The sequence below is a fragment of the Calliphora vicina genome, chromosome 4 (genome assembly GCF_958450345.1).
Source record: "Calliphora vicina chromosome 4, idCalVici1.1, whole genome shotgun sequence".
NCBI classification, from domain to species: Eukaryota; Metazoa; Arthropoda; class Insecta; order Diptera; family Calliphoridae; genus Calliphora; species Calliphora vicina.
The window spans coordinates 84,902,974-84,930,920 of record NC_088783.1 but is presented as its reverse complement, the minus strand read 5'-3'; the positions used below and the strand labels follow the sequence as shown (position 1 = coordinate 84,930,920).

At 31.7% G+C, this 27,947-nt stretch overlaps 4 protein-coding genes across 4 annotated transcripts; 2 read left to right on the top strand and 2 right to left on the bottom strand.

The window, feature by feature from the left end:
• Window positions 1-3,019: 3,019 nt before the first annotated feature.
• Window positions 3,020-12,825, bottom strand: Naa15-16 (N-alpha-acetyltransferase 15/16). The gene is made up of 6 exons (XM_065510379.1): window positions 12,420-12,825; window positions 8,832-9,320; window positions 7,609-8,760; window positions 7,485-7,548; window positions 6,770-7,416; window positions 3,020-4,364 (listed from the first exon to the last, which is right to left on the bottom strand). The coding sequence occupies exons 1-6, from the start codon at window positions 12,474-12,476 to the stop codon at window positions 4,137-4,139; spliced, it is 2,637 nt and encodes an 878-aa protein (XP_065366451.1). The 5' UTR covers window positions 12,477-12,825; the 3' UTR covers window positions 3,020-4,136.
• A 339-nt stretch (window positions 12,826-13,164) lies between these two features.
• mRpS14 (mitochondrial ribosomal protein S14) lies at window positions 13,165-13,764 on the top strand. The gene is made up of 2 exons (XM_065508460.1): window positions 13,165-13,281; window positions 13,343-13,764. The coding sequence occupies exons 1-2, from the start codon at window positions 13,219-13,221 to the stop codon at window positions 13,664-13,666; spliced, it is 387 nt and encodes a 128-aa protein (XP_065364532.1). The 5' UTR covers window positions 13,165-13,218; the 3' UTR covers window positions 13,667-13,764.
• Window positions 13,687-16,939, bottom strand: Dnaaf5 (Dynein axonemal assembly factor 5). The gene is made up of 4 exons (XM_065508459.1): window positions 15,688-16,939; window positions 14,211-15,562; window positions 13,948-14,154; window positions 13,687-13,885 (listed from the first exon to the last, which is right to left on the bottom strand). The coding sequence occupies exons 1-4, from the start codon at window positions 16,491-16,493 to the stop codon at window positions 13,761-13,763; spliced, it is 2,490 nt and encodes an 829-aa protein (XP_065364531.1). The 5' UTR covers window positions 16,494-16,939; the 3' UTR covers window positions 13,687-13,760.
• A 1,487-nt stretch (window positions 16,940-18,426) lies between these two features.
• Window positions 18,427-26,948, top strand: LOC135958137 (probable ATP-dependent RNA helicase DHX34). The gene is made up of 14 exons (XM_065509010.1): window positions 18,427-19,025; window positions 19,304-19,470; window positions 19,789-20,152; window positions 20,211-20,359; window positions 20,469-20,690; window positions 20,752-20,949; window positions 21,024-21,218; window positions 21,278-21,414; window positions 22,124-22,418; window positions 22,490-22,785; window positions 22,841-23,073; window positions 23,141-23,426; window positions 26,511-26,632; window positions 26,706-26,948. The coding sequence occupies exons 1-14, from the start codon at window positions 18,431-18,433 to the stop codon at window positions 26,885-26,887; spliced, it is 3,441 nt and encodes a 1,146-aa protein (XP_065365082.1). The 5' UTR covers window positions 18,427-18,430; the 3' UTR covers window positions 26,888-26,948.
• Window positions 26,949-27,947: the final 999 nt, after the last annotated feature.

The following is a 27,947-nucleotide window of genomic DNA, read 5'->3' as shown; positions in this document are numbered from 1 at the left end:
ATAAGAAATCGTCAAACGACTTACTGAATGCATTTTGAAAACTAAATTTTTTAAAAAATTACAAACATATAACATTATTTCTATTCACAATGTAGAGTATTTTCTCTAGCAAAGTAGCAGAAGAGCGGTTTAGCAGAAACCAAAAACAAAATACGAACTACTTTTTTACTTATTTACACTTTTTAAACTATATGAGGTAATTTTTGTTTTGGAAATTAATTCAATTTTATAAAAAAAAAATATAATAAAAAATATGTATAACAGAAAAATTAAAATAATGAAGCTAAAAACTGCATAACAAATGCAATTAAAATATTGATAGGTACAATCAGCCCAATTATGAATAAAAAATTCCGCGGGAGTTTGTTCCCCGGGAGTTTTTTCCCATTGAATTTGAATTGGAAAAATGAGAAAAGGGAAAAAACTCCCGTGGAATTTTTATTTATAATTGGGCTGAATATATAAAGGTACATTAACAATTTATAAAATTTTGTGACACTTAATTGCTCTTTTACTCTATTACCAAGACAAGAGCTATACATCATGAATATCGCTAATATTTAATTTTATAATAACAAATGATCTCCAAATATTTTATCCAACTTTTTTTTTTGGTTTATATTAGTAGAATTAATTTGTAATTAAATGTTTTTCATTTTCTTTTAATAAAATGAAAAAATTTTGCAAAATAATTTTCTATTTTACTTATTTTGCTAGTTGAAATAAATTAAACTTTTCATTCCCGTTTCCCGGGAAATAAAATTATCCGGGAAACCCCAAACCCTACCTGAGACACGTTAATGGCCCGACGATTTTTTAATAACTTTAACTTTTTTAACCAATTTTTGTGTTTTATATCTTATGAGAACGAAAATTACGTACACATTTCGATTCTTTTAAATTAAATTGCATAAGTAGTTATTTAATGGCAAAATTTTTACAAAAACTGAAAAAATCAGAGACCAAAAATAACTGTTATTAAATTTTTTGAGACTGAATAAGTTAGGCATAAATCAATGAATAATTTTTACGTTTTTAAATAAGAGTTATTCATAATAAGTATTTTTTTTTCGTTGCTCATAACTTTTATTTTCGATTTATATTTTTTTACGTTGCTCATAAATATTTTTTCAATTTGTATGTTTTTAAGTTGCCTAATAAGAGTTATTCTAAAGAATATATTTTTTTCGTTGCTCATAACCCATGGTAGGCGTTCATATTGTTCAGGTTACGATGATTTTCGTCAAACAACCCGAATGTGAACAAAATAGCGTAATAGAGCGTAAAAATACACACAATTCATTCAGTTTCTTGATGTTGTTGTGGATATTTTATTTTTTACCCAAAATAGCACACAAATTAAATGCCTCTTTTTGCCTACCAATGCTCATAACTCAAAAGAAGTTTCTTTCGCCACCTTGATTGCATTTTATTAGTACATACATTGAATTTAACCTTTAAAGTCGCAAAAAATAAGCTTGGTATGAGATTGATGTTTTTTATTGTGTGTTTTTTAATTATGAAGAATTTTGTTTCACAATCAATATTTTAGCAAACGCATTGTCCGCCAAGTTGCACCTTTTCTCAGTCAACAAAATTCGCAAAGCAGAAAATGCATAGACAATATGAACCAATTTATTTAAAAATTGCAAAAGTATTCTTTTTCTCTTATTAATATTGCAACAAATCGCTGCTAATAACTCTCGCGATGTATTGCCTTTGTGATCTTCTGAAGATAAATCCACTTCAAGTTCTCTAATTGATGTTCCGAACAACGATGACGTATTTAGATTCGTCGATTCGTCAATCAGAAAATCGGATATTGGTTGAAGTGGAGATACTTCAGGTGAAGTTAAATCAAAAATAAAAATTATGAGTAACGAAAAAAAATATTTATTATAAATAACTCTTATTAGGCAACGTAAAAAAATATAAATCGAAAATAAAAGTTATGAGTATCGTAAAAAAATATTTATTATGAATAACACTTATTGAAAAGCAAAACTAAGGCCCTAATTTTGTAAATCACGTCACCAAAGTGATATTTATATGGAAAGCAAAAAGAAATTTCAAAAATTTTAAAAATTTGTTTTTGTTTTATATACAAAATTTTCAAATTATGAAAGGCAAATCAACATTTGAATTTTGGTGCGTTTGTTCTGTTAAGAATTTGTATATAAAACAAAAACAAATTTTAAAAAATTTTTGAAATTTTGTTTTTGCTTTTGCTTTCCATATAAATATCACTTTGTGAAGTGATTTACAAAATTAGGGCCTAATTTTCATTGAGAATAACTATTATTTAAAGAAACAAAAATTTATTTCTACAATATAACAGTTATGGCTAAATTTTTTTAGATATTTCTTATAACAGTTATGTCTCTGAAAAAAATACATTTTTTCCCCCTTGTAAATGCACCTCAAAACTAAATCGCAAGTCGGCACGGGTTACAATCATGATAGAAAGACAAAATTTCATATTTAACTATAGTTTTATATATATACAAATAATAGAGGGTATGCGTTCCAAAATTCCAAATAAAAAAAATGATGATCGGGCCATAATTGGTCATAGCTCCCATATGAGGCCCACTTCCGAAAATCACTTTAACGAGCATAAATCTCTTAAAAATGTAGAAATCCAAATAAAATTTAAGTTTCATATAGAAATTATTCACACGACCTAATTTCATGTCCATAATTGGTCATATCTCCCTATATAAGGACCACATCCCCAAATTATTGTAATTTTGAAAGAAAAATGATTTGATCACATACTCAGTGCAGGCTTCATCGACTATACTATTTTATTTGTTAATATTACAGTACAGTAGCAATTTGTGTTCTAAACAAACATGCTTAGTAGGTCAAACACAATATGAAATACAAAAGGATGCAGAAAAAATTTACTCTTAAAGTATGTAACGCTAAAAAGACACGGGCATTATAAACCCGAAAATCGAAACATTGCCCTGTCTAATATGTATTTCGAAATCATATTAACACAAGTACTAACAACTTTACATTGTAATTGTCTCTTAATCACAATTTGTAATTAAGAATTGCATTTATTTATTTGTTATTTCTTTTATTTTCGGGCTTTTACTTATTGTTTTGTTGTTGTTTATATATAAAATATATTAAAATTTAGTTTGTTCTTTATCAATAAGAAGTATCGGTTGATTTTGTTGTTTTATTGATTTTAGTTTTTTCTGTTTTTATTTTTTTTTGTTTTGTTTATGATCTATTTACTCCATATTATATTTTTATATTATATAAAATATGTATGCATATGTACTGTATTGTATTGTATGGTTTTAAATAAAATTAAAAAAAAAGTAATTTCTGTGTACTCGATGTGTTGCTGTTGTTGTTGTGTAAACATTGCTATGTATTTGTATAATTTCCATGGGGCTCTTAAGTTGTGTATTACTTTCCCCACTGCTAAATTTTTTTATTCATAATTCTCATAGAAGCAGTTTTAAATAAAAACATGAAAATAATTGCATTTTAAATTATAAATAAAAAAAATAGTTTCACATAATTTAAACATTAATAATTGATCAATAGAGATGAATGCATGTATTTAGATTTAGAAATTAATAATAAACACAATATAAAATAATAAATTGTAAAAATAATCTAATGAATGCATTTTGTTAGAGAACTAGTTGAGTTTTCGACTCGAAATAGAGAAGATTAAAACATTTTATCGCTTTTATTATTTTTTTCTACATTATACATAAAAAATTAAGCTTAATTTCATGGTGTTTTGTTTTTGTGGTATTTTTTTGTTTAAAATTTAGTTTATTGATGTTTCTTTTGTATTTTATTTTATTAAATTTTAATATTTTGTTTTATATTTATTCATCATCTTCAGCAGTTTATTGTGATCGTATTAATAGTTCTTGTTGTTTGGATTTTTTGGTGTTAAAAATGTATGTATGTAAGTGTGTGTTTTATTTTGAAGTCCAGTCGGTGTTGTTATTGTTGCAGCAGTTCCATCATTCATATTCGATTAGTCGATTCTTCGCAGATGTGCTGAAGTACTTACTAGGAGTACACTAATTAATAGTTGTTCTTGTTGTAGTTGTAGTAATAGTAAAAAGTGATAAATGATATTTAGCAGAGTGTTATTACAAATCAGCTGTCACCTGATCATTTTCTACATGATTAGCAGGAGTAGTTGTTGAATCATCCTGGCTGCCAGAGGTGTTTGTTGGAACTGCTGTTTCCTCTATATTATCACGAAATAGACGAGCATATTTAAAACGTTTATGACAGGTTTCTTTGTAGTTTTGCACCGCATTTTCACAATTTCCAAAGATACCATCGCGCAGCGATTCATATATCTTTGTCGCTTCCTATAAAATATTATTAAAACAAACAAAATATACATTAGTGCATGGGATTACAAAACATTTTTAAGTAAATTAAGCTTTAACGTTACAAAACACCCAATTGGCCAAATATGTTTTTATTGCTAATATTAATTTGCCAAAATTATTTACATGCATATACATACATTAGGCATATAACTAATTTTGGCGAAATTTTTGGCATACCACCAGGTGATGGCCAATGTTGTATAAGTAATGAAAATCATTTTTTTAGATCATTTGGAATCAAAAACATCACACACCAACACCAATTTCTAAAATAAACCAAACTTTTTTTCTCTGAAAAATTATATAAATAATTTCATAATTTTTTTGCAAGTGTGAGGGATACTTTCTTTATTTAAAAATTATCTTTTGAAGTATGTTCGCAGTTATTATTAAAATAAAATATATTCACCCTTATTGTGGTTGGCGTAAACGTCTTACGCCTACGACTGTTTCGTACTTGATTAAAGATAAAATGTAAACTGTTTCTTTAATCTAGTACGAACTGTCGTGGGCGTATGACGTTTATGCCAACCACGATAAGGGTGATTCTATTTCAAAATAATTGAAAATATTTCATGAAAAACTTTATTGCGTTTGGTGCGTGAACTTTTTTAACAACCGCGAAAAAATAACACCATGATTTTTTATATTTTTTAATGCTCTATTCGACTATGCTATGCCAATTGGCATATTTGCAAAAATTATCAATAGTTATATCCCTAATTTACATACATATGTATGTATGTATATCTTATACTAAAATAAATATGAGGAGCCGTAGAAAAAAAAGGTATTTTTCCGCACATTTCAAATTTTTGGGAAAATGAGTTTTATTTATTTCGCCTCCTTAAAAAACTGCATGAACCTGGAAATAATAAAAACTTTCTTACTTAACAATAGATACATCTAACTGCCATAAATAATAACAACTTTCTTACTTAACAATAGATACATCTAACTGCCATAAGTCACCTCATTAAATGTTAAGGATGTTTGATATAAAACAATTTTAATATCGAAAAAAGAACCTTTTGTTAAAAAATAAAGTTAAAAAATATGTTTTTTATGCGTTTTTTAAAGATAATATTTTAAATGAATGTTTTTAATCCTGATCTAATATATAAACAAATTACACATTGAAATTAAATATTTTTTTTTTCGTTTTATACTAGTGTTTTACGTTTTGTTAAGCACAATTTATTTTAGAACCCATTTACTTAGTAAAAAAATTGATTGTTTGATTGTTTCTAAAAGATTTCAACCCAAATATTATAAAAATAACAAAAGAACAATTTTTGAAAAGATGCGAAAAAGTACCTTTTGTTCGGCGGCTCCTCATATATCCTATAAAAATTATGTAAAAAAAATACTATTTATTCATTTGACACCCGTCTTTCTGTTTAAATCAACTTTTCGAAGCCACCAAATAAGATATATAAATGATTGATACATCAATATATCCGCTATAGTCCAACATAGAATGGCTGGGGTCTTTCATAAATTTGTTCGAAAGATTGAAGAAATAGCTATCTAAACTATTTGGGACACATTTTGCTAAGAACAATAGGTAATAAGTTACATGGATCAGAAAAAAACACGTGTTTGGCAAAAATGTCAAATTTTGACCCGCACTAACTCAGAGAGTTCTTGACCGATCTTGTTGAAAAATTGTGTCTGAATTACTATCTAATAGGTCATCGATTTTAAGTTGGTTCACTTGACATGAAATCCCCCATATGTATATTTATGTAGGTGCTTCGGGATGTTGATTTCAGCAGGCAGACGGATTTGGCTGTATCGATTCCACTATCTATAACGATCCAGTATATATATACTTTATGGGGTCGCAAATGAAAAGTGTGGAAATTACAAATCGAATGATAAATTATTTTTATTTTATTAGAAATTACCGAATTACCCTTTTTCCCGCTGAGGGTCAGTTGACAAGGGAACATTTATTAACCCTCTAACCCGCAAGAGTGCCTCAAGGCATGCATTACAAAACACCAAATATCTCAAAAAGTATTAACAATTTTTATTTTTAAATTTAACTGTGACTTTAGTTACAGATTTGTTAACATTTCCCTCGAAGGTCGAAATGCATTTTTGTTCTGTCAGCTGTTTTGTGAGTGATGTCATAATTTTAGCACGTGAAAGTTTCAGTATTAAGTTTTTTTATTGGATAAAAGACGAAATGCGCAAGATAGGATTTGATTTTAGACCTATGGTTTCTTGAGGAAACTTTTTAGAATTTTGCGTACATTGCGTTTCTGTTACACGATTTTTTACTTTTTGATCGTCCATACAATTCAACCCAGCGTAATGTATATACAATTGGTGTTAAAATGTAAAAAAATTAATATATAATCTGTACAACTTACCTCCAGTTTAACATTTTCTAGATCAAATGTGGTAATTAGCTTAATTGCCGCCTCCTGATTACTGGCATCCAAATCGTACATAATACGTGCTGCTTCGTATAAATGCGATATGGAAGAGTTGTACTTCGCAATGAACTCGTCGTTCAATTGTTTAACACTCTTAGTACCTATCAGTTCTTGAATGGCTTTATCCACGACGGTTTTAACGTACACGTTCAAATCCTTTGTCAACGTTGGCAGCACCTGCATCAAACGAGTTAAACAACGATGTACCTCGGGATGCTCAGCATCGATGGCACGTGCGCGTTTGATCGACTGAATCATCAGCAGAATTTTGCTCTTGCGTGAATAAACTTCGAAAGCCAACAAATGTGTGTCAATATGTTCTTTGGCTAATTGCTGGAGTGGCTTCAAGAATTCGATGGCCTTTTCCAGGGGATCAGTTGGCCGTTCCAATTTTTCGGGTATTAATTCATCCAGTTGAGGGGCTTCGGGATCCGCTTCCTGGTTAGCTTGTTGTTTCGATTTCTGATGTTGTTCGCGTTTAATTTGTGCTTGAGCTGCCTGTTGGCTTTCGAGTTCGGCTTTCTTTTTAGCTTTACGTTGCTTGCTGCGAAGTTTCTTAAGTTCCGAAGGTGGTAGATTTTCTGCAAGAGAAGAGTACACAATTTTAATAGAAATAACAATGAGTAATACCATAATATTGACTACGTACCGATATCATTTTCCTCAATGGTTTCCTCAGACTTTTGAGGTTTGTCGTATAGTCTAATGTAAACCTTAAAATAATAAAATAAATTAAAGTTGAACTAAAGAAAGAAAATTGTGTATTGTGTTACCTCTATGGCACACTTGGCCGCCTTATAGTAGAATGGATGACGCCTCAGCACATCCTCCAAACGCAACAAACTCACATAGGCACGCATTGTCATTTTGCGCATACAGTACGTATGGAAATCGAATTGATCTTCAATAATCTCCGAAAAGTGTCTATCAACTTCGTGACATTTTTTCAAAGCCTCACCCCAACGCTCCATGCGTTGATAGGCCATAGCACACTCAGTTTGGAACCACATACACTGCATTTCATTAAGATTTTCCATGGGCGACACACCTTCACGTGTGAACTTTCCACAAATCTCGTCGGCTTCCTTAATCAAATTTGCGCGCAACATGTATTTGGCGCATTTTGAGTTTATGTACCTATCGGCCGTATCCATGCTCTGAGCTTCATCGAGCCACATGTAGGCTTCCATGGGATCACCAGCATGCTTGTAAATGCGCCCCTTGGTGATAAACAATTCAATTAGGGTTGGTGTGTGCTCGATGGCGGCATTAATGTACTCCAAAGCCTTGTCTGTCTCACGCTTGTAGTCATAGTGCTGGGCTAGGAACAGAAGAGTCCATACGACGGCAGATGCTGGCTCCACGGGCAGATTATTGTCGGCATCTTCACGCGAGAAGTGACCAGAACGTATTAGATTTTCATAATACTGCAGTATTAGTTTTTCCACAACAGCCGCCTTGTCCGGTTGCGAATGCAATGTACGTACATTGACAAATAGCGGGGGAACTCCCTTGCGTAGACCGCGTCTCAAATAGTCATCCAGTACCTGGCGGAAAGTATCGCCAGTAGCCACATCCAAAGGCAAGCGTCGGGGACACATGGCGCGAGGATAAGTCTCTTGCAATTTTTTAAAAGCTAACAATTTATTATCGACATCATCGATCTGTTTGGCCAGGAAGTATTGTCCGTAATAAAGAGTATTCTCTGGGTTGCGACGTATAAGTTCCTCGAAAATTGGCACAGCCTTCGGTTGTTGGCCCAATTTAATGTACACATCGCCCATACTTTCTTGAACGGCCAATTTATCGACCATCTGACTTTCGTATTTAATCAAATGATCCAAAGCTTCTTGATATTTGCCGGCCTCTACTAATATTTGATTTTGATAAAGTAACAACTCTGAGTGGCGGTAATCATTGGGTTCCTGCAACAAATTACATGCATAAATAGGTATGATATACGTTTTTTTTCGTGTGATTTCATTTAAATACTTACCACTGAAGTTTGCGATTGATTAAATGCATCCAATATACTATTGGCCATCTCCAAATCGCCCAACAGATGGTAACTCATGGCAAAACCGATCCAAGATGCATGCTGAGATGGACGTAACTTGAATAAATGATGCCTTGTCTCTTTGTAACCCTCCAAATCTCTCATTTGTATTTGCAACAGCGACAAATCCTTAAGAATTTGCAAATTATCCTTTTCCCATTTCAAGGCATTTCGATAGCACTTGATGGCCTCGTCGTATTTTTTATCACTACGCTGCAGCAGACCATACACATGCCAGCACACGTGTGATCGCAAATCGTTACGCAGTCCCAAACGCACATATTTATAGGCTTCCTCGCGTCGCCCCAAACCGTTGAGGGTTAAACCTTTCATGGCCAATGTTTCACCATGTTCGGTATACTTTGGATTCGAAAGTATTTGTTTGGCTAATTTAAGACCATTTTTGTATTGTTTCATTTCATAGCATTTCTAAAACGAAGACAAATTTGATGTAACAACACATTTATTTATATTTATTTTAGATCTGTCAAGGTCTCCATATATGCGGTCACATATACATATGTATATTTTTTATTTTTGTACTAACTTTAAGGACGAATCAATTTCGGTTTCAAATTATTGTGAATATCACATTATCGAATATCTTTTTATATAATACGAATAAACGTACACCTTCTCAAACGCCCAAAATTCTTACCCAGTAACTATAAATTTTATAATGATGATCAAAATGTAAAAATTTTCAGTATCATTGGAAAATGAGTGATTCCGAGTATTATTAAAACTAAAACTATCTATGTAAAACGTTAATTACAATTAAAACTATCTATGAAAAACGTTAATTACATAATTTTGGTTTTAATTAATGTACAGCTCACAAAAAGTATTTTAAAAGAGAGAGGACAAGAAAAATAATGCTCTATCAAGTCGGAAACTTTTAATTCCGCTAAGTCAATTCATTCTGTAAATTCATGATACAGATCAAACAGTCAGCTGTTATATTATCCCACACCATTACATACTACCAACTTTAATTGACCCTGGTTTATAAATAATCAAAATATGAAAAATTATTTTGTGATGCATTTATTTTTTCTCCTCGTAACAGGAATCCTCACTTTGTTCCCCCTATTATATTTAGATATTTTTTCAGTAGGTCTTTCGTTGTCAGGATCACAGTATTGGTCTGCCATTAGAGTTGCTTTTTCGCGATCTCTAATAATGATTTCAAATTAAAACTTTTAGTATATTTTTCAGACCTGTTGTTCTTGTTTCGTTATTCATAACTGTGCCGTATTTGCCGTATTTCATTGTCTCTTTTTTTATTAAATCTTGACTTACTTATCTATATATATCTTTTATCACGGCTATTGTAACATGAAATTTATTGATTATTTAAACCTTGTATTTTATACTTAGGTTTATTGTATTACTAGGTAATATTATTTTGGCTTTTTATTACCGAATAAAATAAAAAGTAAATAAATTGACTTAGTGGAATTAAAGGGACCCGACTTGATAGGTGAACTTTTATAAATACAGTGCTGGTCAAAATAATAGCACCACGGAATCTTAAGCCAAATAAAATGTGATACGTTTATATTTCTACAGTCATTTTAATTAAATTTATGTACTATAAAATCGTTATTTAATTTCCATTTCTTTTATAAGTAAACTTTTAAATATTCACTAAACAATTAATTATAACGGTATCATTGAAAATACCCAGATTTTGTGCATCCAAAATAATAGCACCATCGAAAGAACTCTCATCGCTATATTCTAAATTGAAACTATTTATATTAAATTGGCCAACATTTTTTTTTTTTCATCATTTATTTATTGTATCTTCATTATTTAATGAACTAACAATAAGTGGTTCAAATCTTATATCTAATAATTATTATTTAATTAGTCCAGCCAGTGCCGGACGAAAAAATTTTGTATTCATGGCCAACATTTAAAAATATTTTCCTATTTTTTGAGTAACAATACAGTTGTGGAAACGAAAAATTCCATATGTGGGCTTACTTGAGATTTCGGAACCTAAAATGCGGCTGAATTCACAATATGTAAAAATAATTATAACTTTAACAAAATGTTATATTAGGACAATAAAAATAAAAATTTGAAGTTGTGAAACGCTCAATTAATGAAATTATGAATTATGACCTTGGCAATAATAAATTATACAACAAATGGATATAATATAGTAGTTCAATGTCGTGACACAGGATGCGCCTTACCCAAAAATATTTAAGAAAGTTTTCGATTAAAAAATTTAGTCTTTGTAGGTAGCCACCAAGTTAATTTTTGCAATAATAACGTATTAAGAACGATACAAAACATAATAATTGTTACTAATTTCATATTTGTACTTGTTAATTTGTGTTTATTTTAATATGCATCTTACTTGATACTATTTTTTGGAGTGACCAACAACAAAAATAAATTTTTACATTTCTTCATATCGAGTACAAATATTGAAAATAGCTTAAACAGCCATTTATTTAATTTTGGTTTTTAATTAAAATTTATAATTAAGTCATCATTTACGTCATCGTCATATATACTAACTAGCCTTAAGATTTTATAACAGAAGCAATTTTAGCTCGAGTTGTTGGGCATTGCAGATATATTCGCTATTAGGCCTATCTACCTTACGTTTTTCTAGTTATTTAAAGTTCTGTGTCATCTTACTGAATCTTTATTAACCAACATGCACCTGTTTGTTTCTTTGACAACATTCGTCTTGATTTGAATTTCTATAAATAGAATGTACAATATATAAAGCAAGTTTTACTGGCTCTTAGCCTGTATGGCGTTTACAAAACTGAAGATAAAGTCATGGATTATCCACGTTCTTTGCAACAAACCAACAAATTTAAGCAGAACAATTGTAACAAATTGTGTCTGTAAAGTGGATAAGGATCTAGTTATGTAGTGACATTTAGTAGACTTAATACTATATTATTTAATGCCATAAGACCAATAGCTCCAAAATGAACTTTTTTAAAATATTATGTTCTCTAAACTAGAAATATTACAGATCATTAGTGTATGTTTTATAGTAAAAATTATTTCCCACCACCTTTTTAAACCACAAATATTTGTTTTAATATTTGTTTGCAAAAACATTTGGAATTTTACCATAATCATTATTAACATCAATAATAATAGAAAATAAAATGCACAAACTTACAATTATATGTTGATATGTAGGTATTCGTTTGTATGTATGTTTAAGTTATTTTTGTTTTACTATTGGGGGCCAAGTTAGGTAGCACCCTCAACTTTGAGGTTATGTTGAAATGAATTTGCAAATAAAACATTATTTGTTAAAATCGCCAATAAATATCAACAAAAACTGCCATTCATTAACAGCTCTGCAGTGTTAATGAAATAAATGCATTTCTTGGAGAAATTTCTATTAATATATTAAAAAAAGGACTATTTTATATTAATCTTACAAAACAAAATATTGCTATATGCATATTGGGCACATAAAAAGTAATGAGTACGTGTGTGTATTTTTAAGATTTTTTGTCATTTAATAAAATAATTTACCATTAGTTTCCTAAAGAGCGCACTCTCTTTAGGAGGCAGTGGATCGCTGGAAGGCATTTTGTTCTTTTTCCTTGTCTATTTAATCTTTTTCTGCTTTTACAAACACCGGTTACACTGCTGACTGTGACTGAGAACGTTGGTTGTATAGAGAAGCACGCTTTTATTTGATGTATTTGACCACCACCACTCAGTTAATTTCTTCAAAAATATATTTCCGATTATCAATGGAGCTTGTATACTCCGTTTGTTATTGGCTTAATAATTTTCCGTTGGATTTTTAATATTTTTTCACTATATCTTTTAGTATTTTTACTTTATATCTATTGTACCGTGGAAACCACGAGCAAATCGAGGTTTCCTCAAAAGTTGGAAAATGATTGAAAAACGAATCACACAAATACACACACACACAACGAAAAAACACCTCTAAAATTTACCAATACCAACGAAGAAAAATATGCACATGCACGAATGACGAGAGAAACGTCAAAATGCGAACAAAAATGTTAGACAATTACACAAAAAGAATATACAACTGAACAGTAACTGTGACATCTATCACAAAATAAAAACAAACTAAATACAAAATTCAATATGAAATCTATAAAATAAATTATTTCCTGTACTAATATTTGCTTTATTTTTTATATCTATCAATAATTTATAACTAAATTGACTTTATTTTAAATTTACATATTCGTTAACCAACACTGTTAACAATCAGCTGTTTGATAAAACTAACCTCAATTCCATTTGTTGTTTTTATTATAATTTCACTGGGAACAAAACAGACTGCACAATGAATTCCTTGGCCCGAGTTGGAAATTTTGTCACTCAATCCATACAATTTGCTGGATGTGGTGTAAGTTTTAATTCAATTAATGTTCATTTCATTATACATGCTAATTACTACAATTTTGCAGTTCCAACAAGTTCGTACCAAATATGCCGATTGGAAAATGATTAAGGATGTTAAGCGACGTAAATGTGTAGTTGAAAATGCCAAGGATCGTTTGCGTGTTAATGCTCTACGAAAAAATGATATACTTCCTGCCGAATTAAGAGAAGTGGCTGATGCTGAAATAGCGGCATTTCCCAGAGATTCTAGTTTAGTTCGTGTGCGCGAACGCTGTGCCCTTACGTCACGTCCCCGCGGTGTTGTACACAAATACCGTTTAAGTCGTATTGTTTGGCGTCATTTGGCTGACTACAATAAGCTTTCAGGCGTCCAAAGAGCTATGTGGTAAAAAAGTAAATCACCCACAACTTGTTTGTTAAAATTGATACAATTTATTTAAAATAAAGTAGTATAAATGTAGAAGTTAATAAATTATAGAAAATCTAATTGGTTGGGAGATGTTTTTCAAGTTCTTTTAAATTGTAACAATTGTGAGTAGCAACCATGGTGCGTTTATAAGAGTCATTTAGTATTTTCGGATACCTTTTACCCAACTCAATTATGGTGTCTGTAAGAAAAGAAAATCATGTTCATTACAAAAGCAGAAAAAAATTGTGTTATTGCATTTACCTTTAATGGCAGTCTGTAGGCGTTCCTCTGGACTGTCATAATGTAGGAACAGTAAATCAAAACAATTTTTAATAAACGACAACCAAGCATCACTTTCATATCCGTTACTCTTGCCCTGTTCATTAAATTGAAGTTGCAATTTCGGAACAACTGATGCCGCTAATATACGAATCCCTGATGATGGATCATCTAAACGCTGTAAACAAGCTAAAAGAAGTGATAAAGAGTATTAGAGCTTCTTAAAAGATCTCAGTTAAACCCACCATATGCAATAGGCTTTAAATGTTCAATGTCAATTTCACCAAAATTATACAGACATTTAATGGCGTAGTGTCGTGTGGATATAGATTGATCTTCCAACAATGGTGGCATGTACTTAGCCATATGCGGTAAAACATGTGTTGCCTCTTCTGGTGCACCTTGAGACAGGGAGCATATTGTGGCCGTGGCTAAAGAACGCATTGCTTCGGCATTTGCCCCAGCTTTCCAAATAAGATGGGGTTCTACTACAGATATAACAAATTCCTTCAGATGATCACAACTCTCAATTAAAGATCTTCTAATGGAACTGTTCCAATCTAACATCGCAATGGATACAGCACTAAATATTTTAACTTTGGACTCATCTGCACAATGTTCAAATACTGTATTGATCTTTTGTTGCAATTCTTTCAAATATGTCGGACGAAATTTGGCCAGTTTTATCAGGCCATATAAAAGTAAAATTGGTTCACTTAAAGCATCTAACGGCGCATCGATATCTTGTACAGATTCTAAGGCATACACAAAGAACTGCTCGTGTAAGTCATCTAAATTGCAGTTAGAATCATCGCAAATTTTTATTAATATATTTAAGGCTTTGTTTTGCAGTTCCTCACAATTTGTTTGTTCAGATTCTACAGAAAGGGACATAACTTTGATTGTAGAGCAGTAACAATTTCTATATAACTCAACCTTATCTTTGTGGTCTTTAACTCCTTTACATTTATCTAATATAGTTTCAACCATTTTCAAGACATACAACTGGAAATCACATTTCAAAGTTTGGGAGTACTCTGGTTGTGCCAGTATTTTAGATAATCGCACATTGTGTTCAAATTGTACACCCAACGAAGCGGAATACATGTAATAGAAACATTTCAAATAGCCTTCTTTGGCATTTCTTTCCAAACCCTCGAATCCATGTTCATACCAATCGTCATAATTTAAAAGACGACCCATTAAGTCAGACACCTTAAAGGCTTCTTGTATAACTGTAGGCTCGGAATCTCTAGTGGCTCTTGCAACGTCTTCATAAATTTCAAAGAATTTAGCAGTCATAGTTGCTTCGGCATGCAACACAAATTGATACAATAGTTTAAGGGAATGTAAACGCACATTTTCTTTCCAATCGTTTGATTCTCTCACTATTAACTTTAATAGACGTAATGAACGCTGAACTATACCACGACATCCGATTGTTGGTCGTTTTATATTTGGAGGATAGTTTGGAGGTATTAAATCAGCTAATTCTTGTTTGTTCAGCTCGGTCTCATTTTCATCATAATATTGCTTGCCACATTTTTCCCATAACGGCAAAATGTATGACTGTACTTCAGGTGAATCATCTTTGAGGCTAAAAGTTGAAATGAAAGAACATTTTTAACTCTGGCTTATGCAAAGAATAAACAACTGCAAGTTTAAAATAAATCAACTAAACAATGTTGTTTTCCTTTGTATTATTGTTGCAAAAACACTTACCAACATAAAACCAATGGTATCAATCTTTCAAAATACGAATAACGATCACGTAATTCCAATAACAATCGTACCCCTAACTCACCACATTCTCTTCTTACAAGTGGCATGGAATCCATCAGCAGCGGCGATATTTCCATTATTAAACGTGACAAAGCATCGCCGCCGGCATCAATGTGTAAAGCAACATAGCTCAATGCGTGAACAGCGGCAATACGTGCCTGAGAATGTTTGTGATTTAACATTCCATACAGACCCTTGGCCAATCGTTCTGCAAATGGCTTAAACACATAAGTATCTGCCGACGAAGCTAATGCCGTAACACATGCACATGCCTCTTTTTGAACAGCTGGGTAAGGATCATTTAAAGCTTTCACCATAATTCGAATAATGTCTTCATAACAATCCTGCATACAGCATTTGTTTGTCGATGATATAAAACTAGTTTCTAATTTCAGTAATTGCTGCATAAATACCAAACGAATTTCTTCACTTTCCTCTAGAGTTTCTTGCTGACCCATACGCTCTGCCAATGTGGAAACGATGTTAACTAAATGGAAATCATTTGGAGGCAAGCAATCCAGAAACATGTTGACAGTCTGCACAGCATGATCACGTACGCTCTCAAAGCGATCACTGTAACATTTTAACAAATGTAAATAGATTTCATCAAAAATGTGGAGCAGCTCAATGTCGGCAGTATCTTTGGCATCCAAACATTTTTGTTGCAACAATTTCAGTGTTTCGATTTTGGCTCTACGATCCTGCAACTGCAGCTTTTCACAAATTTGGTCAACATTTAGAGTCATTTTCTTTAAATAGACTTTTTATTTGTTTGATTTTTTTCAACAATGTCAAGTTAATTGTTTAATTTCATAAACAAACGCAAATTTTTTCAAAAATAACAAGTTGCTTGGTGACATTGTTTATTTGCTAACTTCTATGGTGACCAGTGTTGTCAGTATGTTTTTCAGTGGTGCAAAAGTAATCCATGCCCAATAATCCATGGCGTATTCATTATAAGGTGGAAGCCACATGCTGTTTGTTTTTGTTTATGTTGGCTGGGGTTATCAAAGTCTGCCTGTTGTTGTTTTACGTTTACTGTTGTATTCACAATAACAAACGCTAGTGAATTTGATATTTCGAGCCGCTAAAGAAGTGAAGAAAATATAATTATCTTTGCTATCGAAACCACCTTGTACTGAATACGTCTTCCTTAGTAGAGAAAGAACTCTCATTGTCGTTTAAGGGCAATCAGGACGTCCTTTTTTCGCTGCCATCGAGGGATTGCGTTTCACTCGCATTGATTATTACCGATATGTTCTTATCAGTAATATCGAACTGTATGAATATTTTGACGTTCTAAAACCACTTTTGAATGGTTTTTGTTTGCAGACCGAGAGAAAAAAATACAATTTTGTATGGGTACTAGGGACAAATGTTGCCCGATATTCGCTATACTTTACAGTATAATTTCAGAGCACTAAGAACTAATTTGTGCAAAATTGTATCAGGATTGCCGCAAATCAATATATTTATGACTGCTCAAACAGTATTACGGGGACACATTTACATAAGGGCTAGTTGAAATCGTGGTCCGATATCGCCCTTTTTCAATACCAAACAATCATTATCAACAAAGAGATAGGCTACACAAACAAAAGATAGTCTACACAGAAAAAATATTACTCCGAAAAATTTGATTGAATCTCATATTAGTCTCAAGCTGTTTTCTAAAACTGAAATTCATAATCAAGTTTAGAGATATTTTTAAAATTTAAAAATATATAAGATATAAAACACTTATTTATTATTGTTAGTTCATTAAATTTATAATACCATGTTCACACGACGGCATTATTCGTCATTCACGCTCTCATTCGTAATTCAACCCCCAATTACGAACTGAATTACATGATTCGCCATACAAAATTTCAAGTGCGAATTACCTTGTTCGTACGTAATTCAGTTTGAATTACCTTATGAATTACGAACGAATGACTGTCATCTCTAATTTTTATCGATTATTTATGTATCAAAATCAGCTGTCCAAACAAAAATGTCAAAACAAAACAAAATAAAGAAAAAGATTTTTGTATTAAATAAATAAATTAAAAGAAATAAAAAGTCTGATTAAAGTTAAATTCATTTGTAGAAGTAGCAGCTCTGCCATTCTTTCAGCCCACACCTCTAATAAAGCCCGCTCGCTGCCCTGGTCCCACTTGCTTGCACTTTTTCTTTTTTCTAATAATAATTAAATTATATTTGTTTAATTAATAATTTCTACAATTTTATGTTTTTACTTACTTTTTTTATCCATTGCCAAATTACAAATTTAAAATTCGCACCAAACAAACAAAATAAACAAAAAAACAAAACATATAAACAGAAGAAAAAAACAAGAAGAAGAAATAAATAAATGTCAAACTGAATTACGAATGTTGTCGTGTTGATTCGCAATCGTAATTCAAAACGCGAATTAAGTAATTCAGAATGCCGTTTAAACATGGCATAAGATACAATAAGTAGAACATGGTAAAAATTCTTTACAATATTTTATGAGTCGTTATGTCGACTTTTTGTAGCCACTATACTTATAACCCTACATTATCATTAAGGCCAGCTGACTTTTGTTTTGTAAACAAACAAATCTTTTGTAAACGGCAAAAGCTGATTATTTTCTTAAAAAAAATAAAGTTTAAGGAGCAGGTTATTTATTATTATTTATCGACAAGTAAACATTAAAATGGAAAAAAATCACTCAAAATCCCACAAATCTTTTACAGAAGAAACTAATTTAATCGATTTTTCATTTTGTGATTATAAATCCTCATTTGAACCTTTACTAGTGAGCCGTGATAAACGTATGACTGTAATTGAAGATCGCACAGATTTCTGGAAATTTGTCAACAAGTATGAAACTATGCTCAAGAATGTGGGGCACCCAATATTGGCTAATCCTTTAGAAGAGGATGAATATAACGAAAATGCTCCTAGTCATAAATTAAAATGTATTTGTTTGCAACTAAATGACGAAGCTAAAACAAATAAGGATGTGTTGTACAACAGGCATTTTTCTGGGGAATCACATGTGTCACCATTAAGAATAAAGCAATTTCAAGAAATTATTATTGTGTACTTGGATATTAAACAAAAAGAAAGGTTTGCTAAAGTAAAAAAATTAAGAAAAAGTCAGAAATCTCTACCAATATGGAAATTTAAGAAGGCGTTGCAAGGCTCACTGGAGGAGACACAAGTTTTAATAATTGCTGGTGATACTGGATGTGGTAAATCAACCCAAGTGCCTCAATATCTATATCAGTTTGGTTACAAAAATATTGGTAGGTAAATATAGGAATGCCCCGAAAACATGCTTATTGATGAGCTGATATGGGAAAATCAGTTCTCAGTAAATGTTTGCAATAATGTTTTGATATTGTTTGTTGAAATGACTTCCTTAATAAAATATTTCCGTAATCAGCTCATCATTGCTTTATTTAATAGTATTTATACAACATATACATAAATAAAACTGTTCCTCGGGACACTGTAATGTTGTTAGATTACTAGCATGCAAGATATAAAAGTTTAAAGCTATTTGTATTGCATTTTATTTCAGCTTGTACCCAGCCAAGGCGTTTAGCTTGTGTTTCTCTATCGAAAAGAGTCGCTCATGAAATGTTAGAAGACTATGGTTCTAAAGTTGGATTTCAAATAAGATTTGAGAAAAATAAAACAATGCATACAAACATCCTTTTTATTACAGAAGGTTTGCTCTTGAGACAGGTAAAATTATTTATTACTAGATACCTATGTATATTAAAAATAAATTAAGAAAGCTTATGATTATATGTATAGTGCATGTTATTACTACGATTATTTGCTAACCAATTTTGAGTTCGTTATAAATGTAAACTGATTCCCACTGAAACTATGAAAATTGTTATGAGTGAGTTTGCTTTTATTTATTCATTCAGTTCCTAGCCAAAATGCCATAATCTGTTCCAATTAACTACTCTCAAATTGATTTCCGCCTGATTTTAGGCGGAGAATATTAAAATGTAAATCTTTATAAATATTCTTTATATATATTTTAATGTTTAGCTGGCGCTGGAAACTAATCTTGATCAATATGATGTTTTAATACTCGATGAAATACATGAGCGAAATCTCTTTGGTGACTTTCTTTTGGGTGTAACCAAATGTCTATTGCGTGCTAAGCCGAATTTAAAGTTGATCCTTATGTCTGCTACTATAAATGTTGAATTATTTCATAATTATTTCAAAGAAGAGGGTGCAAAACTTTTACAAGTACCTGGACGACTATATCCTATTAAAACAATTTTTAAGCCACCACCATCTTTAGAATTCCAAGGCAAAGGATCATCACGTTCACAACAAACATCAAGTCGTCTAGATCCGGCACCATTTATCCAAGTACTAAATTTAATTGATCAAAAATATTCACGTATGTAAAAACAATAGTTTTAGTTAAAATAAGCATTCTTACAACTTTTAATCCATAGCTAGTGAACGCGGTGATGTTTTAATATTTGTCAGTGGAGTAAATGAAATCACCACAGTTTGCGATGCTGCCAAAGAATATAGCGAACAACAACAACATTGGATCATATTACCCTTACATAGTGGACTCTCTTTAGGTGATCAAGATAAGGTAAATTTATAGTCGATATTTATGTTCATAATACTTAGAAATTTTGTTTTAAAAACCCTTGATAAATTTAAAAAAAAATATGAAAATGACAAACTAATCTTTTACACAGGTCTTTGACTATGCTCCTGAGGGAATGCGTAAATGTATTGTATCGACAAATATTGCAGAAACCTCTTTAACTGTAGACGGTATACGTTTTGTTATTGATTCTGGCAAAGTTAAAGAAATGTCATACGATGCCTCTTGTAAAGGACAGCGTCTTAAAGAATTTTGGGTATCAAAATCATCCGCTGAACAGCGAAAAGGACGTGCTGGACGTACAGGACCAGGAGTAAATATATTGTAAAATTTTATTTAAATTTAAGTTTACTGGATTTTATTTTATAATTTAGACATGCTTTCGTTTATTTTCGGAAAAACAATATGCCGCACTTGAGGCATATCCGACACCAGAAATATTTCGTGTACCACTTGATACCATACTGCTACAGATGATATCAATGGGCCTACCAAATGTTCGGCAATTTCCCTTCATAGAATCTCCAGAAGAGGAGAATATTGAACAAACAATTTTGGGTTTAAAACAACATGTAACGTTTATTTAAGATTTAGCATCCTGTGTTTATTAATTTCATTGTTATTCTCTTTTTTTACTTATTACTAGAACGCTTTAACTTCCGATGAAAAAATAACAGCATTAGGCAAATCTCTGTCAAATTTACCAGTGGAAATCTCTATTGGAAAAATGTTATTAATGGGCTGTGTGTTTCCAGATGTAGAAAAGATTTTAACATTGGCAGCTGTCATGAGTGTTCAAAATCCATTTACCAATCGTGCCTATACCGATCCCAAGTGTGAGGTAAAATGCCCTTAATCATTGTATTAAAAACACATCGTAATTTATTTATAACAAATTAGGAAGCCCGTTCTTCATTGGAGTCGGATCAAGGAGACGTGTTTACCTTAATGCGCGCCTATCACGAATGGTTAGAAATTAAGTGGGAACGAGAAAATTCTCGCAAATGGTGTCATAAATTAGGCATTGAAGAACAAAGGTAGAGTACTCAAATTTAAATTTATTAAAGATTTTTATTACAAATATTATTTATGGATGTACAAATTTGTCAGTTAGGTCTTTGACGGGAGAGTTTCCGCTCTATGTATATTTCTCTATGGTTTAAAGCACAATGAAAAATATTGCAAAACAAATTTTGTTGACATATTTTATCTTAGGTTTTTATAAAAATTAGTTTTTAATGGCAAATTCTTATTCACTTTGAATACCTAGAAACAATTTTAAGAATTTACAAGATTTAAAGAGCGTATTATGAACGGAACAAAACTTTTTTACGATGCAAAACGCTCTATCTATTAATCTTATTAATTCAAAATTAATAGGAAAATATGTAAGTAGAAAAACAACCTCTATCTTAAATAAATTTGCCAGTTATGCAAAATTTTAAAAATAAGTTATATGTAGAATTTAGTTGCGCTTTTAAAAATACATATATTGTAGAAGAAAGAATTTTATATTTCTTACGAATAAGCGAAATAAATTTTTTTTGTTCTCTTGAAAACTTCTGTTTTCTAAGATAAATAGTTTTACATATAGTCCTTTGATATGTATGTTGCATAAATTTGGATTTTTTGTAAATTCGGTGAAGTATAATTAGCATTAAGATTATTTACTTATAAATGCTAACAATCGCTAACTATATACATACATATATTAAAATAAAAATAAAATTTACGTTTTACATTTAGATTTTATGAAATTACCAAATTGCGAAACCAATTTCAAAATATTTTGCAGTCTTGCAATATGACAACAACTAGTTCAACTGAAGAACTCTCTAGCTCGGAGAGAGCCCGACGCCACGGTGAAGTGCGTATGTTAAAAGCTATAAAACGTAAACAGAAATATCAAGAACCACGTAAACGCAAGCTACTTAAACATCAAGCAGGTCAAAATTGTGATGAAGATGATGATTTTGAAAATGCGGGTGATGATATACGCGATGTAGATTTTCGTCTTTACAACGATAGTGCAAAACTAGAGGTAAATATTGTACAAATGCTCCATAATGATAAATACATTTTGTGTTTTTTCATGTATTACACAACCTTTAGGTTTTGCTCAATTCATCCAAAACAGATAAGTTGCGCGACGTGCTTTTGTTAAAACTTATTATTGTTAGCGGCTTTTATCCCCAAATAGCCATAGCAGATGAATTCAATTATTGCAAGGGTGGAACTCAACAATTTTTTCATACCCTTTTAAAACCTTTTATATCCATACATCCCAATTCATATTTTGCGAAATGTTTTGATGTTTTAAAATTAAATGATAGTGATATTTTGGAAAAACCTTCGTATTACACTCCTAAACAAGTGTTGAGTGAAACGCACCAAGTTTTGTGTTATCAGTAAGTAAATGTTTTAAAACTAAATTAAAACACATTAATTTTTTGTCGTTGTTAGAAATTTATTAGAGACAGCCAAACCCTATTTGATGAATTGCATACGAATGCCAGCCGCCCAGTGTTTACTCTTATTTTCCTATAGCATTGACACAAATGCTTCCATCACACGTTTAATTTGTGACTCTTGGCTGTGTTTAGAATTTCCTACACCAGAAGCAGGCTGTGAATTATTACAAAGAGCCATTAAGTTGCGTAGATTATGGAATAAACTTTTAATGGATAAATTAACTGGTAAGTATGCATATTAACTGGAAGACTTTCGTTATTTTTTGTTAACATTTTGATCCCTTTTGAGCAGATTTGGAATTAAATGTAGAAAATCAGTTAAAACCAAAACTATCATCTAAATCAAATAATTATAGTGAAGACGATTTGTGGCATAAATTAATTGAGTTTATGAGTGCAAATGTTGCATACACCATTAAACGATTACTGCCGGCTGATTTAAAAAATATATACACCCACAAATCTGTACAAGATCTAGAGGAAAAATTCAAAATAAATCCATTTGATAATGATTATCAAATAACAACTAATTTGGAAAAAGGCGGCTTAAACATTTGCGAAAATGTTGTTTATAATTGGTAAGTTTCGTATTTCACACACATAACACGTTGAAGTTTAAAATCAGATTTTATATTTTCCAATTATTTAACGAAAACAAACATTAAAAGTTTGTAGTACCCCAACCCGAAACGGTCCTATGCTCCTTATAGGAACAACAGGAATTAATATACAGTGCACTCCCGATAATATGAACACCCTAATATATGAACACCCCAAAACATGAACACTTTTTACTTCCATTGGCTACTCTAAAATATGAACTTAGTGTTCAAAAGCTTTAACGTATTTTATCTTTCTACACAGAGTTGAAACTAAATCAACAAGGTAGTGGCTAAATTCTAATGAACAATATTGCAAAAGTGAACTGGCCTGGTTTTAATTAGTTCATATTATCGCGAGTGCACTGTATATTAGAGTGTCCCTTAGAATTAAATTTTTTGAAATGTTGAAACGGTACCCGCTGAAAACTTTCGTAATGACCTAAAATACCACCAAAAATTGTTTTAGCTTTTTCTAAGAAGGGCAATCAGTGCCGACTTTCGATTTAGTTTTGAGGTGCATTTACAAAGGGAAAAATGCATTTTTTTCAGTTTATTTTTTAATTTTTGCCATTAAATAATTACGTTTGCAGTTTAATTTAAAAGAATCGAAATGTGTGCGTAATTGTCGTTCTAATAAGATATAAAAGACAAAAATTGGTTAAAAATGTTAAAGTTATTAAAAAATCGCCAGGTCTCAGGCCACTAGAACAAGAAATGTAGGAAATATTAAAATAAAAGTTTATTCTTACTTAAAATATATCCATATTTACTTGTATATGAGTTTTTTTCTTCATAGGATACAGTTAACATATTCGCAGGTATAACCAAAAAAATATATTTTTTTTAACGGCAGTTTCAAAATTCCAATTTCAAATTTTTAAAAATTTTGTTAAACTAATTTCAGAATTTATTGATAAACGGTGAAAAAAGTATGTCAATACCTCCTATAGTTTTTCCGTACCTGCGATATAAATTTTGCGATATTCGAGAAAATCAAATTTTTTGGCCATATTTTGGCGAATGAGCCCAATTTCCTTACTGTTGTCACACGCAGTGACAAGGAATTATTGAAATAAATAATCGGAACTTTATGTATGTTAAAGTTAAAATATTGTTTTTATTGAATTAGTTTTATTTTAGAAAATTTAAAGATCATAGATTAAAATTAAGAATTCGCGAACACGCCTGTCTCGTTTTAAGTTTAGTTAACGACTCCTTTTACTTATGTTTCGAATATAAAAAGAGATTCGATAAATGTGCAGAGTTGCATTGAGACACAGGGTGACAGTTCGGCCTATTCTGACATCAAATCGTCCTCGATTTAGCTTGTAGCATCATCGGACAACTACTTCACCACGGTTTAATTTTGTCGGCTGCATACACGGATGAAAACTTTCGGCTGGTAATTTGAATACCAGGGACATCCTCAATCAAATAACGGTCGTTACCCAAAACTTTGGCAATGATGTACGGACCACAAAATTTCGGCTCTAACTTTCTAGAGTCCCCTGTATCAGGCGCTTCATTTTCGATGACAACTACATCATTTTCGGAATACAGTTTCAGTACAGCATGGTGAGCATTAAAATGTCTTTCCCACTTTCTCGTTCCTTCTGAATGTTTTCAACGGCCATGTTCCTCTTATCGGTTATGTGAAGATCGTTTTCTTCAATATCCTCATGAATGGCGGCTACTAAGTGGTTGTGAACAATATCGCGTAGTTTGAAATCAAATACTAGTTCATTTGGCGTAAAGCCAGAGGTTGAGTTTCGTTGGGTGTTTACGGCCCATTGGAGCTCTCGTAATGAAAGATCCCAATCTTTCGGATACTCTACGGTTGTCCGGATATATGACAGGATCGTCTGGTTAGCTCGTTCAACCTGCCCGTTTGCCCTCGGAGTACGGACTGCGGTCTTAACATGTTTTATTGAGTTATGGATACAAAAATCCTCAAAAGATTTTTACGTAAAGGCGGTTCCTCTATCGCTAATAATACATTTTGGAAGACCAAAATATGACGTCATCTCGTTCAGGGCGTTAATTACGGGAGTGGTCTTTGTATTGCGTACGGCCTTTACCACTAAATATTTACTAAATGAATCCGATATTGCAAGAACATAACTTTGTCCTCTTTTGCTCTTCGTGAATGGACCCAAGTGGTCGATGTGGACGGTTTGAAACGGAATCGGTTCAACTTCACCAAAATGTAAACGGGCTTCGGACTTACCACTTCGGGATTTGTTATAGCAGCAGGTTATACAATTAGCGATGTAATCTTTGGTGTACTTTCTCATTTTAGGGAACCAAAATGTTCGTCGTATTCGTTGAATTGTTTTTTCTAAACCAAAATGACCCATATCATCATGTGAGTATTTTACAATTCACCATCGAATATCCTTAGGTACGACTAACTTTAACCCATCATCATCATCCTTGTGGTAAAGTCTAAAATTACGAAGACAGTAATCGATTCTAATTTGTTTTTCTTGTTCGGATTTACGTTCTCCTCTCAAGATGGTAATAATGTTAAGTGGATTTTCATCCTTGAGTTGCATAGATACTACCCAATCATCAACTTCGGCAGTAACCTTCATTATAAAAGCAGATGGTTCGATTTCATTTGGCGGGTTATCGGGGGCTCTGCTCAATGCATCCACGTGAGCCATACCAATACATTCACGATGAATCAGCGTAAAATCATATTCTTGTAGTCGCATCCACCAACGTGCGATTTTTGGTTTAAGCTCCCCTTGTTGGCCTTCATTTTAGCAACTGCATTACAATCCGTTACCAAGCGAAACGCCTTACCCAATAGGTAAATTCTAAAACGATCAAGTACCTCAACTACGGCCAGGGCCTCGAGCTCATAGCTATGATAACGGCTTTCAGCGTCGCAGAGTCCGCGGAGCCTGTTGTCAAAAACCTAATTCATGTGTGAAAAGACATTAATATTATCCATTGATATTTCTCTCCTTCCGTTCTATGTGTTTATTCTATTCTCTTATTAGTATGTCCTCGTAAATTATATTTTATAAATAAATATCCATAATGATTTTTTAGTTTACAGGAACAGCAATGGTCTCTAAATATGGATTTAGATTTGAGTACACACACCTGGACTTGCAACTATTGTGACTTTGAAATGGAATTTAATGTTCTTGAAAAACTATTGCACAAAACAAGTGAGAGTTTGTTAACCATTAAAATATGTTGTTTAAAAGATCGAATTATATCTATATATCTCCTTTTTTACAGAATGTACAAAACGCCAGAGATACTACGAAAAGAAGGGCGATAAGACATTGCCAAAAACAACACTTAACACCAGCAGTGGTAGCAGCAGTAAGAATAAAATAAAATACAATTGTCCAAATTGTTGCCAAGAATTATTCATAAGTCAAATTGATATTTTAAAACATAAAAAATCTTGCAGATAATAAAGAAGTAATGATGTTAGATTTTAAGAAATAATAAATGTTGTGACCTTGTGGAATAAAACTCGCGTTTTGAATTATTAGTCTTAAAAGTAAACATATATGTTTACTTAATAAATGCGAAATTAACCCTATGCTCTCTTTTGTTATGTCTTTTTTCTGACTATCTGGTTGAATTTTCCGTTTTGATGTATTCAGGGACTTATAGTAAAATTTCACGTATAATTTTTTTGTAGAACAGTTTAACCCTTTAAATCCCTGTTTTAATGGTGGTTTTTGCACTTTTTTAAAACAAGGACAAAAAAGACCCATGCCTTGAGGATTTAGAGGGTTAACATATTCTACAAAAATATTCTCCGTAACATTTTACATATGTAGCTTTGCTGAACAAATTTTATACCTAAAATGTAAGAATCATATGGTTTCTTATGAAGATTAACAATAAGAATGTGCCAGAGTTGGCAAACTTTAACCCGCCCTCAAATGAAATTCAGATGTAAACTTTCAAAATGCCGATACACGTCTTTTTTTTTCTCCTCTATCAATATTTATTGGTCGAACCTCGTAATTTTTTTTGGTGTTGTATAGTGTTATTCGAGGTATAAGCGTTTAACTGCCTTTACGTTCTTTATGTAAATATCATGATACAACAATAATCAGGTAGAATCAGTAGGGAGAGTTTAAAATTGTATGCCTTGTTATGTCAAATATGAGAAAATGAGAAAAAAATATACATATGACTAAAAATAAAGAAAATTTAAAAATTGTTTACATTTGAAAAACATAATTTTGCATACTCCAAAAGTTAGTACATTTGGCTTTAAACGTGCGCGTTTAGAGTCTTGATGAAGCTCAATGTAATCGCTGTTATCAAAATGGAACATACAAATCCTGGGGTTTTTCTCCAACTCAACGCCGCAAGCTTTATTCCATTCTTTAATTTTTTGTTCAGGACATTTTAAAAACCATATATCCTTTTGTTCAAATGACATTTACACACAGCTAGAGTGATCAAACCGGTTTTCGAATTATTCGAAAAACCGGGTTTTTTCCAATTTTCCGG